Source organism: Staurois parvus, unplaced genomic scaffold (genome assembly GCF_062004578.1).
Source record: "Staurois parvus isolate SC_StPar_1 unplaced genomic scaffold, SC_StPar_1.0 ptg000343l, whole genome shotgun sequence".
Taxonomy (NCBI): domain Eukaryota; kingdom Metazoa; phylum Chordata; class Amphibia; order Anura; family Ranidae; genus Staurois; species Staurois parvus.
Window position 1 is genome coordinate 106932 of NW_028318139.1, and position 14236 is coordinate 121167.

The 14236-nt window shown below is 35.4% G+C and overlaps 1 protein-coding gene across 1 annotated transcript; it reads right to left on the bottom strand.

Annotated features, from left to right (window-relative positions):
• Positions 1-2637: 2637 nt before the first annotated feature.
• On the bottom strand, positions 2638-13832 carry TLX3 (T cell leukemia homeobox 3). The gene is made up of 3 exons (XM_089684301.1): positions 13073-13832; positions 10553-10796; positions 2638-7405 (listed from the first exon to the last, which is right to left on the bottom strand). Exons 1-3 carry the CDS (start codon positions 13485-13487, stop codon positions 7195-7197), a joined length of 870 nt encoding a protein of 289 aa, XP_089540427.1. The 5' UTR covers positions 13488-13832; the 3' UTR covers positions 2638-7194.
• Positions 13833-14236: the final 404 nt, after the last annotated feature.

Here is a 14236-nt window from a genome sequence, read left to right on the forward strand (position 1 = left end):
CAATGATGGTCCTCCCGCCCTTCAATTGTTTAACGAACGTGACATCAAGACTCAATAAGTGCTAAAAATAAAAAAAAGTTTAAAAATTTATAAACTTCAGTTTTCTGCAAGGTCAGCTCCAAGCAAAGCCTCACAACTAAATTAAATGGAAACTTTTTCAATATTTACCTTAAAGATTAGACATGGATCAAAATTAAGCAACTAGCCAAAGCCTTTTTAGAAAAAATGAATAAAGTGACTTCTTTGATAAATGATATTGCAAAAAAAATTTTTCTGCACATTTGTTAGCAATTCTCACTTTGATTTTCAAAATTCACTCTTCGATGTTACCAAAAATGAAAAAAATTCTCAAAACCTTTTAACTGAAAATAATCTTGCTTTTTTGTCAGTAAGCAAATTGTTTATTTAACATGCATGCTTGCTGCCTCTCCCTGTCCTGGCCTTGCCTGTTCAGATAAATGTCTTATTTTTCTTTTTGGGTGGGGGACCCCATGCTCTTTTTTGTTTTCCTTTTGCATGGGCTGCCTCTTCAACCCTTAAAATCTATACCAGACCCTTATTCAAGATAAGTTGATGAGGATCCCCCAACCGCTTTGTTTAAAAGCAAAACAAGGCTTGTTGAGAGATGTCATGTAGCAGAAATAGTTTTTCATTTCTAAATTTCACTTTTATTCCAGTGTGTCACTTCATGTGCAGGTTTATGGCACCCCACAAGTATGCTATTAAATGAAACCATGTAATTTTTTTTAAGTTGCCGTAAAAGCCTTTTAAAAAGTCTTGTTCCCGCCAAACAATATTTTTGAAAAAATTTTATTGCATTGAAATATGTTCTCTATTCCAGCTACCCATGCCACCCATGTCCTTCAATGGAGTTTGGTGCTATGTTCATGGTTTGCTCATTTTATTCAGTTGTTTGTTGAGCTTACTGCATATCGAACTTTGCTGTGTTTGCACATCACTAGTCTTTGTAACCTGCCACTTTGTTTGGCATATGTGCATTTAATTTCATAGCAAGCCAATCTCATTTTTTAATGTAATATATTTTCAGGTAAAATATTGATACCTATATCTCTTACTACTTATCATAACAGAATTAAAAAAAATAGCATTATGTAGATGTTCAATTAGGATGACAAGCTAGGACTGCAACATATACATTAAATGTCACTCTACAATTTACTAGATACACTATATTGCGAAAAGTATTAGGACACCCCTCCAAATCATCGGATTCAGGAGTTCCAATTACCTCCATGGGCACAGGTGTATAAAATCAAGCACCTAGGCATGCAGACTGCTTCTACAAACAATTGTGAAAGAATGGGTCACTCTCAGGAGCTCAGTGAATTCAAGTGTGGTACCGTAATGGGTTGCCACCTCTGCAAAAAGCCCATCTTTGAAATTTCCTTGCTACTAAATATTCCACGGTCAACTATCAGTGGTATTATATCAAAGTGGAAGCAGCTGGGAACAACAGAAACTCAGCCACAAAGTGGTAGGCCACGTAAAATGACAGCACAGAGTCAGCGCATGCTGAAACACACAGGTTGCAAAAGTCGACAACTGTCTGCAGAGTCAATAGAAAATACCTCCAAACTTCATGTGGCCTTCAGATTAGCAGAACAGTGTGTGAGAACTTCATTGAATTGGTTTTCATGGCCAAGCAGCTGCATCCAAGCATACATCACCAAGTGCAATGCAAAGCATCAGAGGCAGTGTTGTAAAGCACACCACCACTGGACTGGAGACTTGTTCTCTGGAGTGATGAATCATGTTTGCCTGGAAATCCAATGGACGTGTCTGGGTTTGGCACTTGCCAGGAGAACAGTACTTGCCTGACTACATTGTGCCAAGTGTAAAGTTTGGTGGAGGGGGGATTATGGTGTGAGGTAGTTTTTTAGGGGTTGGGCTTGGCCGCTTAGTTCAAGTGAAAGGAACTCTTAAGGTGTCAGCATACCAAGACATTTTGGAGAATTTCATGTTCCCAAATTGTGGGAACAGTTTGGGAATGGTCTCTTCCTGTTCCAACATGACTGTGCCCTAGTGCACAAAGCAAGGTCCATAAAGACATGGATGAGCGAGTTTGGGGTGGAGGAACTTGACCCCAACCTGACAGAACACCTTTGGGATGAATTTGAGTGGAGACTGCAAGCCAGGCCTTCTCGTCCAACATCAGTGCCTGACCTCATAAATGCGCTTCTGGAAGAATGGTAAAACATTCCCATAGACACACTCCTAAACCTTGCGGACAGCCTTCCTAGAAGAGTTGAAGCTGTTATAGCAGCAAAGGGTGGGCCAATTCAATATTGAACCCTATGGAATAAGACTGGGATGCCAGAAGGCAGGCGTCCCAATACTTTTGGCAATATAGTGTAGTTTCAGGGATCGTGTTTACAGTGCAAGCGTAGATCCACTCATGCATGCCACAATATAAGCATACCATAGTCTTTTGTCTTGCATTTGTTCATTTACTTTGTTAAATCAGGCCCAAAGTGTTAGTATATCTTATCAGCATATTGCTGTACAATCAATTACTGTCCTGACCTAACTACATAAAGTTGTAGTTTCCACACCATCTGTTATTTGTCACCATATTTTCATTTCAAAGATTGAAAAAAAACATTTCCTCAATTTGCAGAGTGTTGTAAAGTTTCAAATTTTAAATCAACCCCTTATTATTACAGATATATCTGAATAATGCTTGTGAAAACATAGTCTGTGGTTGGCCAACAACTAAAAATGCATGAGTTGTACATCAAAGGGATGGGGCACAGAAGGGAGCAGAGGTTGGTTTAAAAACTGTACAGATTTTACTAAATCAACCACTATATTATTTCTGGTACATTCAATATCAAGTTTATATAGACAAAATTTTGCAAACCTATTTATTTATAAAATATTTTGCTATGTTTTTGTCCATTAAATTGGTTTACTAAAAATCTTTTCTTAAATATTTATTTTAATAGAGCATTTAAATAGCAAAAAAAATCCAAGTTTAGTAAACAACTTGTGTAAACATATGTACATGCACATAAAAAATGACTTTTTTTAACAACGCTATCACTTCTTTGCAACCAACATAGGTGTAGCTTAATAGAAATACATTTTATGGGTTATAAATATACGTAATGCATGTTAAAATAAGAAAAAAACTGTAGGGAGGTTATGTTAAAGTGAAAACATATGCATACATTTATAGTATATATATAAAAGAAAGTGTGTGTGTGTATGTATATATAAATATATGAAAAAATATATGGCTTTTGTGTATTTATTTTTTTTATCCTACAGAAAGGTCCAATTGCAGGGTAAACCCCCTCATTTCACATGAGAGAAGTCAGGCTTATTTTTGTATGACTCCAACTATGCTACATATATTATAAATATAGCTATTTTCAAGTTGATATTGTGGAAGGGGCTGATTTACCAAAGGAGTATTTTTTACTTTTGCTCAGGGGACTTCATACATCCAGTCTGTACATGGATTTGTAATGTTTGTTTTGTACTGAATTGTCTTTGTGTCTGAAAGGAATCTGTCACCATCAAAATAACACTAGGAAATACTATAATTCACAAATTTTTGGGATTATTTTTACACTGTAATAATAAAAAAAATTAACATTGGGGACAGACATATTGCACAATCATGTCTGGGCATAGAACAGCTGTGTGGGTAAAAGTCAACTTTGCTCATATAAGTGCAAAAATGTGAGATTTAAATAAAGGTCACAAAAATCCTGATTTTCAATAGCAAATTTTTCAGCAATGGACAATAATTTCAAAAGTGAAAGAAATTTCTGCAAGTGCTTCTACGCTAACAAAAAAAAATCTTGCCCGTCTAGTGACAGATTCAGTCTAAAAAGAAAACAAATTTGCTGGCCATCATAAATACTCCTTTTGTAAATCGATTTTAACATACCAAAAATGCCATAATATCCCAGTAAAAAAAAATCATGATTTAAATGTCATTTTAAATTCTTTAAATTCAACTGTTTATCATCAAATAGTTAAAAAATAAATAAACTGTGCTAGTTTACTAAAGGAACTAACTAAGGGTATGTAATGGTGGTCATATATTAATGTCCTGAGGTCAAAAACTTTATGACTGTTGGTCTGGGACAATACAACAGGCATTCCTTACCCAGATTTATTGAAAAAAAAAAAAAACAAACCCAAAGAGAAATCATGTTTTACAAAGCTTGGGACTATGCAAACAGTATGGTTAAGCACACATTTGAACAGCCATCTTGTGGACAAGTAGGAATTTAATAAGTAGAAACTGAATAAATAAAAATCGCTTTAAAAAGCAGAAATGGAATTTGAGTCTTGGATAATGTTTTTATTAACTTTTGTAAATTTGGGTGGTATTAATGTATAATAATTATGAATTTATAAAGAAATAAATATTAAGATTCCATATTCAATTTTGCTGTTATTCTACTTATAAAATAATTATATTTATAATAAAAACTACAGCACTTCCAATGCTCAAAACCTGATTTTTGCTGAATCTTTTACGCTTACAGTAAAAAATATACCTATGCGCTCAGGCTCCAATAAATAAGGTGGCAAGATACATTTTGTAGAGTATATAAAAGCATAAAAACATATTAAAATGAACAATAATAAATATTCATGATGCCATGCTTTTTCCACACCCATGCACATCAAAATACTCCCAGAGCTTTTAGCCAGGAAACTAAGGTAGTGCATACTTAACTTTGCTTGCCAGCCATTGGTGGTAGGCATTTTAAATCTATGGAAAACATATTGCCCCAGTGGATATGAAAGAGTAAGTAGTCTGGAAAGCCTTGTCTTATTGATCAAAGGAGTGGGAAGCAAAGATTAAACTAATTAATAATAGAACAAAATTAAATATATTTTGTAAGTGCACCAGTTCACACTAATATCCAGGTGTTTAAGCAAAATAATAATTGTTTAATATAGATTGTGAACGTATTTATTTCAGATTGCAAAATGTAATTTTTTTAAATATTGTACATATGTTTCCTTCATATTTCTTTACTACGAATAAATGTATTGTGCTGTAAAAAATATTCAGAATAAATATTCTTTATTGATTCAACTGATCATAGTAAGAGAAATCCCAGAAATCAATCACTGTGCATGGCTGTTGGTTGCCATATAAGTGATCAGGGGTGTACAAGCAAGTGAGCACCAATTTGCTTGTGAAGAACAGTGAACACAGGCAGCATAAGCTTTATACATCAGGCCTATAATGATAAGCTTTTTTCTGTAAAGAATACCTTTGATATGACCCAACAAAATATAAAAATTAGATCCAAAGGTAGGCCAAGTTGGAGATTTTTGGCCACAGAAATAAACCTAGAACCATAATGGAATCTAGGTGCAGTAGGGCTGATTTACTAAAGGAGATGGGAATCTTCTTTCAATAAATTATGTGAATATTCACTTCAGTTACCCATTCACAAGAAAAGCAATTTCCTGTTTACTTTTTTTATCGTCACATTTTCACAGGCGTAAAAATATTACTGATCATATGGGTTTTTTTAAAACACAAATTCTTGCATAGTGTGCAGTAAATGCTTGCATTAAATTGTTTTTTTTTTTCCCAATACCTGTATCTGGAATATGTGTATATTGTTTGCCCTCAGGTACAGATTTTGGATTTTACGTTGCAGACCTGAACGCATTCACCTGTGTGAATGTCTCCATTGAAAATAATGCAGCTGCGTCCATATCTGCAAATAAAAAAATGCTTGTAAATGCATTTATTTTACGGCCATCTGATTGAAACATCTGAGGACATGTATATACACGTATATCATTATAAAAAAAAAAAGCAGCAGGACAATTTTTATGCATTAAAAAATTGATCTATTTACAGATCATTACGCAGGAACTTCAATGATCAGTACATTTTTTACGGCTGTGTTATGGCCCTGTGAATGAAGTGTCTGAGGACATGCGTATACACAGATATCATTGAAAAAAATAAAAACAACAGGACAATTTTTACACTTTTAAAAAAACCCATCAATTTACTGATCATTACCCAGGAACTTCAACGATCAGTAAATTTTTTATGGCTGTGTTACGACTGTGCGCATGAAGCATCTGAGGACATCCACATACACAGATATTATTGAAAAGAAAAACAAAAACAGGACAATTTTTACACATTAAAAAAAAATCTATTTACTGATCATTGCACAGAAACGTCAAGGATCAGTAAATTTTGGACGGCTGTGTTGAGGCCTTAAAGTGAACAGGGATTAGCTTTTTATGTGAGTGAAAACTGAAGTGCATATTCACATAAGGCATTGAGTGAAGAGTCTCAACCCACTTTTAATAAATCAGCCAAATGTTTCAGTAGGAGTACAAGGGATCTTTTGACATTTTGTTTGTAAATACATATCTTAAAATGTATTGTATTATTATGTATGTACCATTTGGTCAGGCTCCATGCACACTGGGCATAAAAAAAAAAACGCCAGTTCCCTTGGCAGAAAAAAAAATGCTGATTTACAGAGTTTGTGTGCACAGTTTAGGTGAATGTAGTATTTTTTCTGTCAGAAAGCTCCAATCAAAAAATGCAAACCAGAAGGTTTTTTTTTTTTTTTTTACCTGCCTCTAAACGTTGAGCAAAAAATTTGCCTCTATTCATCCTAATGTGCGTGATCCCATAGGATAACACTTAACGATTGGTGCTGAAAGTCATCTGGGTTTTGTGACACACACACACATATATTATATGTGTGTGTGTGTGTGTGTGTGTATATATATATATATATACATACACACACATTACCCCTGTATATGCTGTTTTTGTGAATGTCATTGAAAGCCATCATCTAATCTACATTACACCTGTTTATGTTGTGTTTGTAAATGCATCTGCATATAGTGCTATATTTAATTGGCGGCATAAAGAAAAATCAAATGATAGTTGAAGTGGCTGTGAGATCACGTGAGCGATCCCTATGTTGGCCATCCAGAAGGAAGAACGTCCCCTAGTCAGTCCTGGCTGCCGTCCATCGGCAGTCGTCCCCAGCACTGGTAGCAGGCTCCAGCCTTGACAAGCGGTCAGCCCAATCCCTGTCCGGACCGAGGCCAGTGCGGACCCTTCAATCCGTCGGAGACACGTTATTAGGCGTTATGTAACAATCTAGTTCTGTTTAATAAACGTTTGTGGTAATCAGGTTCTTTTCCTCACACTAGGGAGGTGACAGGAGTCATCTTGCTGGCTTCCTCCTCCCAGGGCTGCAGATTCTGAAGTGCAAATAAAGAAGAATTGTGCAAACACAGCGGGTCCGGCTGGATGGAGTCGCTGAGCGACTTCTGGAACGCATCGTGCTGCAGCTGCAGCATCAGTCTGTTCGCCTGTTGTCTCTCCGCTTCCCTCTCTTCGGCTGTCTGTCTCCTGCAAGGACACAAATTCAATTTCAGATTAACAAGAAAAAAAGGAATTGGCACGATAAGACGTTCTCTGGAATTGATCATAGGAATAGTTCTAAATAGCCGTCTTCATCATCAGCACCATCACAATTGAAAGCTCTGTCTGGAGAAGGAAACGGAGCTCCGACATGTGCGCCTGGTGACTGAGCAGCGATTGCTAGCATCGCACACTCTACATACAGTGATTGTACTGCCTACATCCACACACACTTCTTTCCTAGGCTAATTCATATTTACATCTCGATAGTCCTTCCTATAGTTACAGTGAAAAAACAAAACAAAAAAAACAAACAAAAAGACGAGCAAGTCCCACTATTTCAGTATAAAAAAACAATAAAGAACACGAAAATAAAGAAATAAATAAAAATGAAAACCTCCCTATACCCCAATAACGGTTTATTTTTCCCGGTAATCCCAACAATATTCCCATTCAGCGTCTACAGTCCTAAAATGTCACTGCGGTCATTTGTCCTTAAACCTCAAAAGGTTAAAATTCTATCAACTTATTTTTAACAAATAATATACAGACATGTAAAGAAATACATATTTAAAAACAGTAAATAAAAAATGAAAGAAATATAAAATTGAACATATTTAATTTTATAAAAGGAATATTTAATTGAATTGCCAACCAGGAGTATCTAACCGGTATAGACTTCCCAATACCAAAACGTCTACATTCAAATACAACACCAGCAACTTCATATACTCATCACAAACGCTGAGTATAATTACTGAATGAGAAATTTAAAAAAAAAACAATTGCTATATTCCAAAAGCCAGCACACCAGGATAAGGTTCTGTATTTTCAAAACCGTGACTTTTTTTTTTTAACTGAATCCAATGAGATTTGAAAAATGACAGTCACGTGGCTAAAAATATAGCTCCTTATCTTGGAGTAAAGCTTGGTGAATCTATCATTCATCTAGACCATCATTCTAAACCAGTCTACATTTTGGTTTATATTATTATAGGTTTTTGGTTTTTTTTTTATAAATCCTTGCAAGAAATAATGATACTATTTTTTAAATTAGTATTGCTATTATTGTTTTTTTAATTAACCTATTTATTATTACTATTATCTTTATTATCACAACAGCAGCAGCAGCAGCAACAACAATTAGTTCATTAAGCACATAATAAAAACAACAACAATAACAGTAAAAATAATAATCTCCCTATCCTAATAATAAATAATTAATAATAAAGTAATAATATTATTATTTTTTTCATAATAACAGTAATAGTAATCTCACTATCCTAACATTCCATTCTAGAATGAGTGTAAAATTAAGCTGAACAGTAATAATAATAATCTCACTATCATAATAATCCATTCTACAATGAATGGAAAATGGAGCTAATAATAATAATAACAGTAATAATCTCACTATCCTAATAATCCATTCTACCATGAGTGGAAATTGAGCTGTATTATAATAATAATAATAATAATAATAATAATCTCACTATCCTAATAATCTATTCTACAATGAGTAGAAATTGAGCTGTATAATAATAATAATAATAATAATAATCTCACTATTCTAATAATCCATTCTACGAGTAGAAATTGAGCTGTCTAATAATAATAATAATAATAATAATAATAACAACAGTAACAATAATAATAATAATAACAATCTTACTATCCTAATAGTCCTTTCTACAAGGAGTGGCAATTGAGCTGTCTAGTCAAATGCCAGTTAGACCTGAACCGAGGCAATCTGGAGCATGATGACTCCTTTCACTTTCAGAATCAACACGAAGCTTGTAGAAGGTGTGTCAAAGCACAAACAGTCTCTAATAAATTCCGATGAAGTATCATTTCTTTTATCGCTCTCTAAATGAAATACAAGTTCTAGTGAACATATCAAAGAAAGCATTCAGTATCCATATAGTAGAATGGAAATACTGTAGAAGCAATAGAGATCACACCGTATACATATAGGAGCAAAGGATTCATTCACAGGCCATGCCATATGAAACTCAGGAAGCCATCAATTGTAACAGTTTATTACTTTGTAATCCTTCTTGGGGGCTCAGATTGTGTTCTCCACTACCCGGAGTGCATTTGGAAAAACAATTCCATACATATTATGTATTTGGAAAAAGACCTCCCAATATCCCCTGTGCTAGCAGGGAGCAAAGTCCATAATTAGAAAGCATTATTTTAAAGAAAGAGTAGTTGATATTTGGAATAGACTTCCAGCAGATGTACAATACATGCTTAGGACAAACATAGATCTACACTCAGACAAAATTAAAATAAAAATGGAGCAGACTGGATGGGCACCTTGGTCTTTTTTTTCTGCTGTCACTTTTTTTGCGTTCTTCTGTTGTCACTTTGTTATGTTTCTTTGCTATACAAATAAAATCAGGGTCATCCACACATAGTGTGATAACAGCAGCTAAATGTTTTTTATTTGTAAATCATTTTATGGAAAGTTCCATTGTTCATCCACACTCCAGGTAGATTGTTCTTTCAATATTTTGAAAATGCAGATACATTTACAGTGCAATGACCAGTTAGTACAATGTTGTATTTTAACATTTTTATTATGTTATATCACATTTTTTGCTAAAATTTTTGTACTTCCTGGTATATGTTGCTTAGTCAAAGCTTTTTTTGTTCAGTTAGTTTAAACATAGCAGAACGTATTGCGAAGGTGAGATGAATAAAATACTAATGGTGACCATACATGCTTTCCTGTTATTCCCTTCCAAATGATTTAGTGATTTAGATGGGATTTGATACAATTGAGTTGATCAGCCAGGGTGGAAAATTATCCATCCTTATGCATCAATCAGATCCACTAGGATGAGCTGGTCATAAATTTGATTGTATTTCGATCGATCGGCATATGATTGCCTGGCGGAAAATAAGCTACAATGGATAACTTACCATCATATCGTCCAACTATTGATCGAATTCCATTTCCCCATGTGTGGAATATTGATCAATTTTGTTGCCAACTATCCAACGATTATTGAGAGAGATCAATTGGAAAAGAAATCGATAATTTATGGAAGCATGTATGGCCACAAGATACTTGATAGACATTTGAATGGAGTCTAGCCCATCAATGACCTTCCATCCATAAACACTCACCTCCATTTTGTCCTCCTGTTTTGAAACCATGTCTTGACTTGTGCGTCGGTCATTTTCAAGGATTTGGCGAGGGCGGCTCTCTCTGCAGAAGCGAGGTATTTTTGGCGATGAAATCGCTTCTCCAATTCGCAGATTTGGACTCTGGAGAAAGACGTTCGCGGTTTTTTACGCTTGGGAGGCGTCCGATTCTGGTAAGGGTGTCCGATCCTGCGAGTCACTGTGAATGGGGTCAGGGCTGCAGCAGCTGATATGTGGGATAAAAAGTATAGGAGAGGGTCACTTTATACAGTATATATGAAGAAAGAACTGAAATAGTCACCTATATATTAAACATGATGAAGAGGGATGAACAATACAGACAAATCCATGGACAAGGAAAGTGACAAGGTATTATATTACACCCCCACACCCTTTACATTGATGCTATCACATGTCCCCTGTTTGTATTGCCTTTTAGGGATACTTGCACTTAAATTCATTATGCCCTGAGGTGAAAAAACACAGGCCATCTGCTTAGTACATACAATTAGTACATGCTGCACACTGAATAGGGATTCACGTAAAATGTTTCCATGTACTGTGTCTTCTACTATTGTCTGGGGGAGAACATATAGACAGTATTTACCCAACCTAATCCAATGTAAAGTAGGACCTTTCTCAAAATGATTCAAGATCACCAAGGGAGATTCACAGGAAAATCATATCTCTATTTATTGTCCGAATATTGGACGTTTGATCCTAATAGTAAATAAAATCAATATGAATGAACGATGGTACCTTTCTAGGAATGATTCCAGGATTCACAAGAAAAATCATATTTTTACATTTCTCTATCTGTCTGTCTATCTATCCAGCAGTCAGTTGAACAAGTGTGCCCCACATGAACAGGGGAACAATGGAACTTTTCCAAGGAATATTTATAATATATCTCAGTATATATATTTCCAATACCTAAACTAGGCACTCAGTCGTACTAATAAATTATTCTGTCATTGAGCAATAGACTTTCCCCCAGGATTATAAAAAACAAAACCATAACACTTGTTTCACAATTGTGTGTGTATATATATATATATATATATATATATATATATATATATACGTTTTGTAAGCAGTTGATGTAATAGGTATTAATTTAAAAGAATAAAGGAATTTCACAGTAATATCACATCTGTGTATATATATATATATATATATATATATATATAGTAAGCAGCCAATTCAATCGCTGTGCCATTCAGCAAAGGAACAACTGAACTTTGTCAAAGAATATTTATTTCTATGTATCTTTTTATCTTTTTTTATGTAAACAGTGTGCCAATAAGCAAGGGACCAATGTAATGTTTCCAAAGATTATTTGAGATGATCTAAAAGGGTACTCAGGGAAAAATCACATCTGTATCTGATTATCTCTCTTCCTTATCAGTCTGTCTGTCTGTCTGTCTGTCTCTCTGTTATTAGTCTTTTTTTATTTATTTAACTTCATCTATATTACCAGTCTCTCTCTCTCTCTTTTCTCTTCTGTCTTTTTTTATTTATCTAACTACCATTCTTTTTATCTATCGATCGCTCTCATTGTTTTTAGTCTTTTTATTTATTTAACTACATCTATATTATCAGTCCCTCTCCCATATTAGTCTATTTATTTAACTAACTAAAATACATATTTACAGTCTTGTTGTCTCTCTCTGTTATTAGCCTTTTTTTTATTTATTTAACTTCATCTCTTTTTTATCACTCTCGTTTCTCTCTCTCTTGTACACACACTCTTTCTCTCTCTTTCTCCCTGTTATTAGTCTTTTTTTATTTATTTAACTTAATCTATATTTCTCTCTCTCTCTCTCTCTCTCTCTCTCTCTCTCTCTCTCTCTCATTATTAGTTTTTTTAATTTATCTAACTACATTTATATTATCAGACTTTTCTCTCTCTCTCTTTCTGTTATTATTAGTCTTGTTATTTCACTCTGTTATTAGTCTTTTTTATTTATTTAACTACATCTATATTATCAGTCTTGTTTCTCTCTTGCACACACTCTCTCTGTCCCTCTGTTAGTAGTCTTTTTTAAATTTATCTAACTACATCTATATTATCAGTTTTTTTTATGTCTCTTGCTGTTATTATTAGTCTTGTTATTTCTCTTTGTTATTAGTCTTTTTTATTTATTTAACTTCATCTATATTATCAGTCTTTTTTCTCTCTCTCTTGCACACACTCTCTCTTTCTCTCTGTTTTTAGTGTTTTTTTTTATTTATCTAACATCATCTATATTATCAGTCTTTTTTTCTCTCTTGCACACACTCTCTCTCTTTCTGTCTATTATTTGTCTTTTTTATTTATAAATCTATATTAGCAGTCTTTTTATCTATTTAGGATTATCTAAAGGTTATTCACCGGGAAAAGTAATGTAACATCTATCTATCTATCTATCTATCTATCTATCTATCTATCTATCTATCTAACAATCTATCTATCGATTAGTAGTGGTATGGGATGAGGGAGCGGATGGGCAGGGTCCTTACCTGAGAATCTTTCTTTCACAAATCTTCTGCTGCTCTCCATCCAGGGGAAGTTAAGGCTGCCAAGGCCGGGCACAGCTGGCATGGCTGGGATGGCACTGGAGATGGGAGGTGGGACGGCACCAGGGATAGGTCGATGAGCTGGCACTCTGATGACTCCAGCTGGAGCCAGACTTAGGTTGACACTGTAAGATCCCGAGTCTTCAAAGGCGGCCCCGATGCCAGGGAAGGAGGCTGGCAGGGACGAGTACGGGGCGCTGGAACGGCTGATCGGACTGCTCAGGTAGTTGGCGTTGTCGGAGGGTCGGGGGGCCACTTGGGCAGAGTTTTCCTGCTCCGAATTGTTCAGGATCTGGTCAATCCCAAAGCTGATGGGTTCATGTTGGTGTTGGGTCTGTGTGCTTGTGGGCTGATCCATCCTGTGTCAATAGAAAAATTGGCTATTCCTCTACAACAATCCCCGTCCTCCTTCACTCTGGGTCCATGTACGTCCTGCTGGATGGAGACTGAAACTTTGCCAAGCTTGGTCAAGCCCGATAGGCTCTGTGTCATCCTTTTGAACCAAAGCTCGACTTTCAGCGTCGAATGTATTTCCTGCTACGGGGATTGGCGGAAAGGAGCAAGCCTCTGCTCCGCGATTGGCTCCCACCCCTCATCAGCTGGCAATTCATTGAAACGGCAGCTTAGGGACTGTTCGAAGGTGACATCATTTTAACAAACGAACAATAGGTCAAATTTATTAGCTGGGATAATAGGTGCTGCTGGAGATTGCAATAGTATGTTTAAAATACAATAGCGAGCCGGATCAGTTAGCGAGACCGACAAATAAGTTGGAGGCATTATGCAGAGAGGATCCGAAGGAAAGCATCGTTTAGTCAGCCGTGGGAGCTCACCATTGACATGGCAAAATGCAAAGTCAGTGTGAGATGACAGTCATCTCAGATCTGGCCTCAAGTATTCCGAGCCATGAAATATCACAATCCAAATCATCTTTCAGCTGTCAGCAAACAGTCGGATCCATCAGATTCATATGTAATAATAGCAGATTCACCTTAGATCTATCCACAATTCCAATCTGAGTCAAATCAGATCTCTCCACAAATATCCTGATCCATCAAATGTCATACTCATTTGTAAAATGATCAGATTCATCTTAGATCTGACCAC

Coding starts and splice junctions, on each gene's coding strand:
- TLX3 (XM_089684301.1), bottom strand. CDS start 13,487: ATGGATCAGCCCACAAGCACACAGACCCAACACCAACATGAACCCATC. Junction 10,797..13,072: donor TGTGAAAGAAAGATTCTCAG/GTAAGGACCCTG, acceptor CCCACATATCAG/CTGCTGCAGCCCTGACCCCA. Junction 7,406..10,552: donor AACAGGAGGACAAAATGGAG/GTGAGTGTTTAT, acceptor GTGTCCTTGCAG/GAGACAGACAGCCGAAGAGA.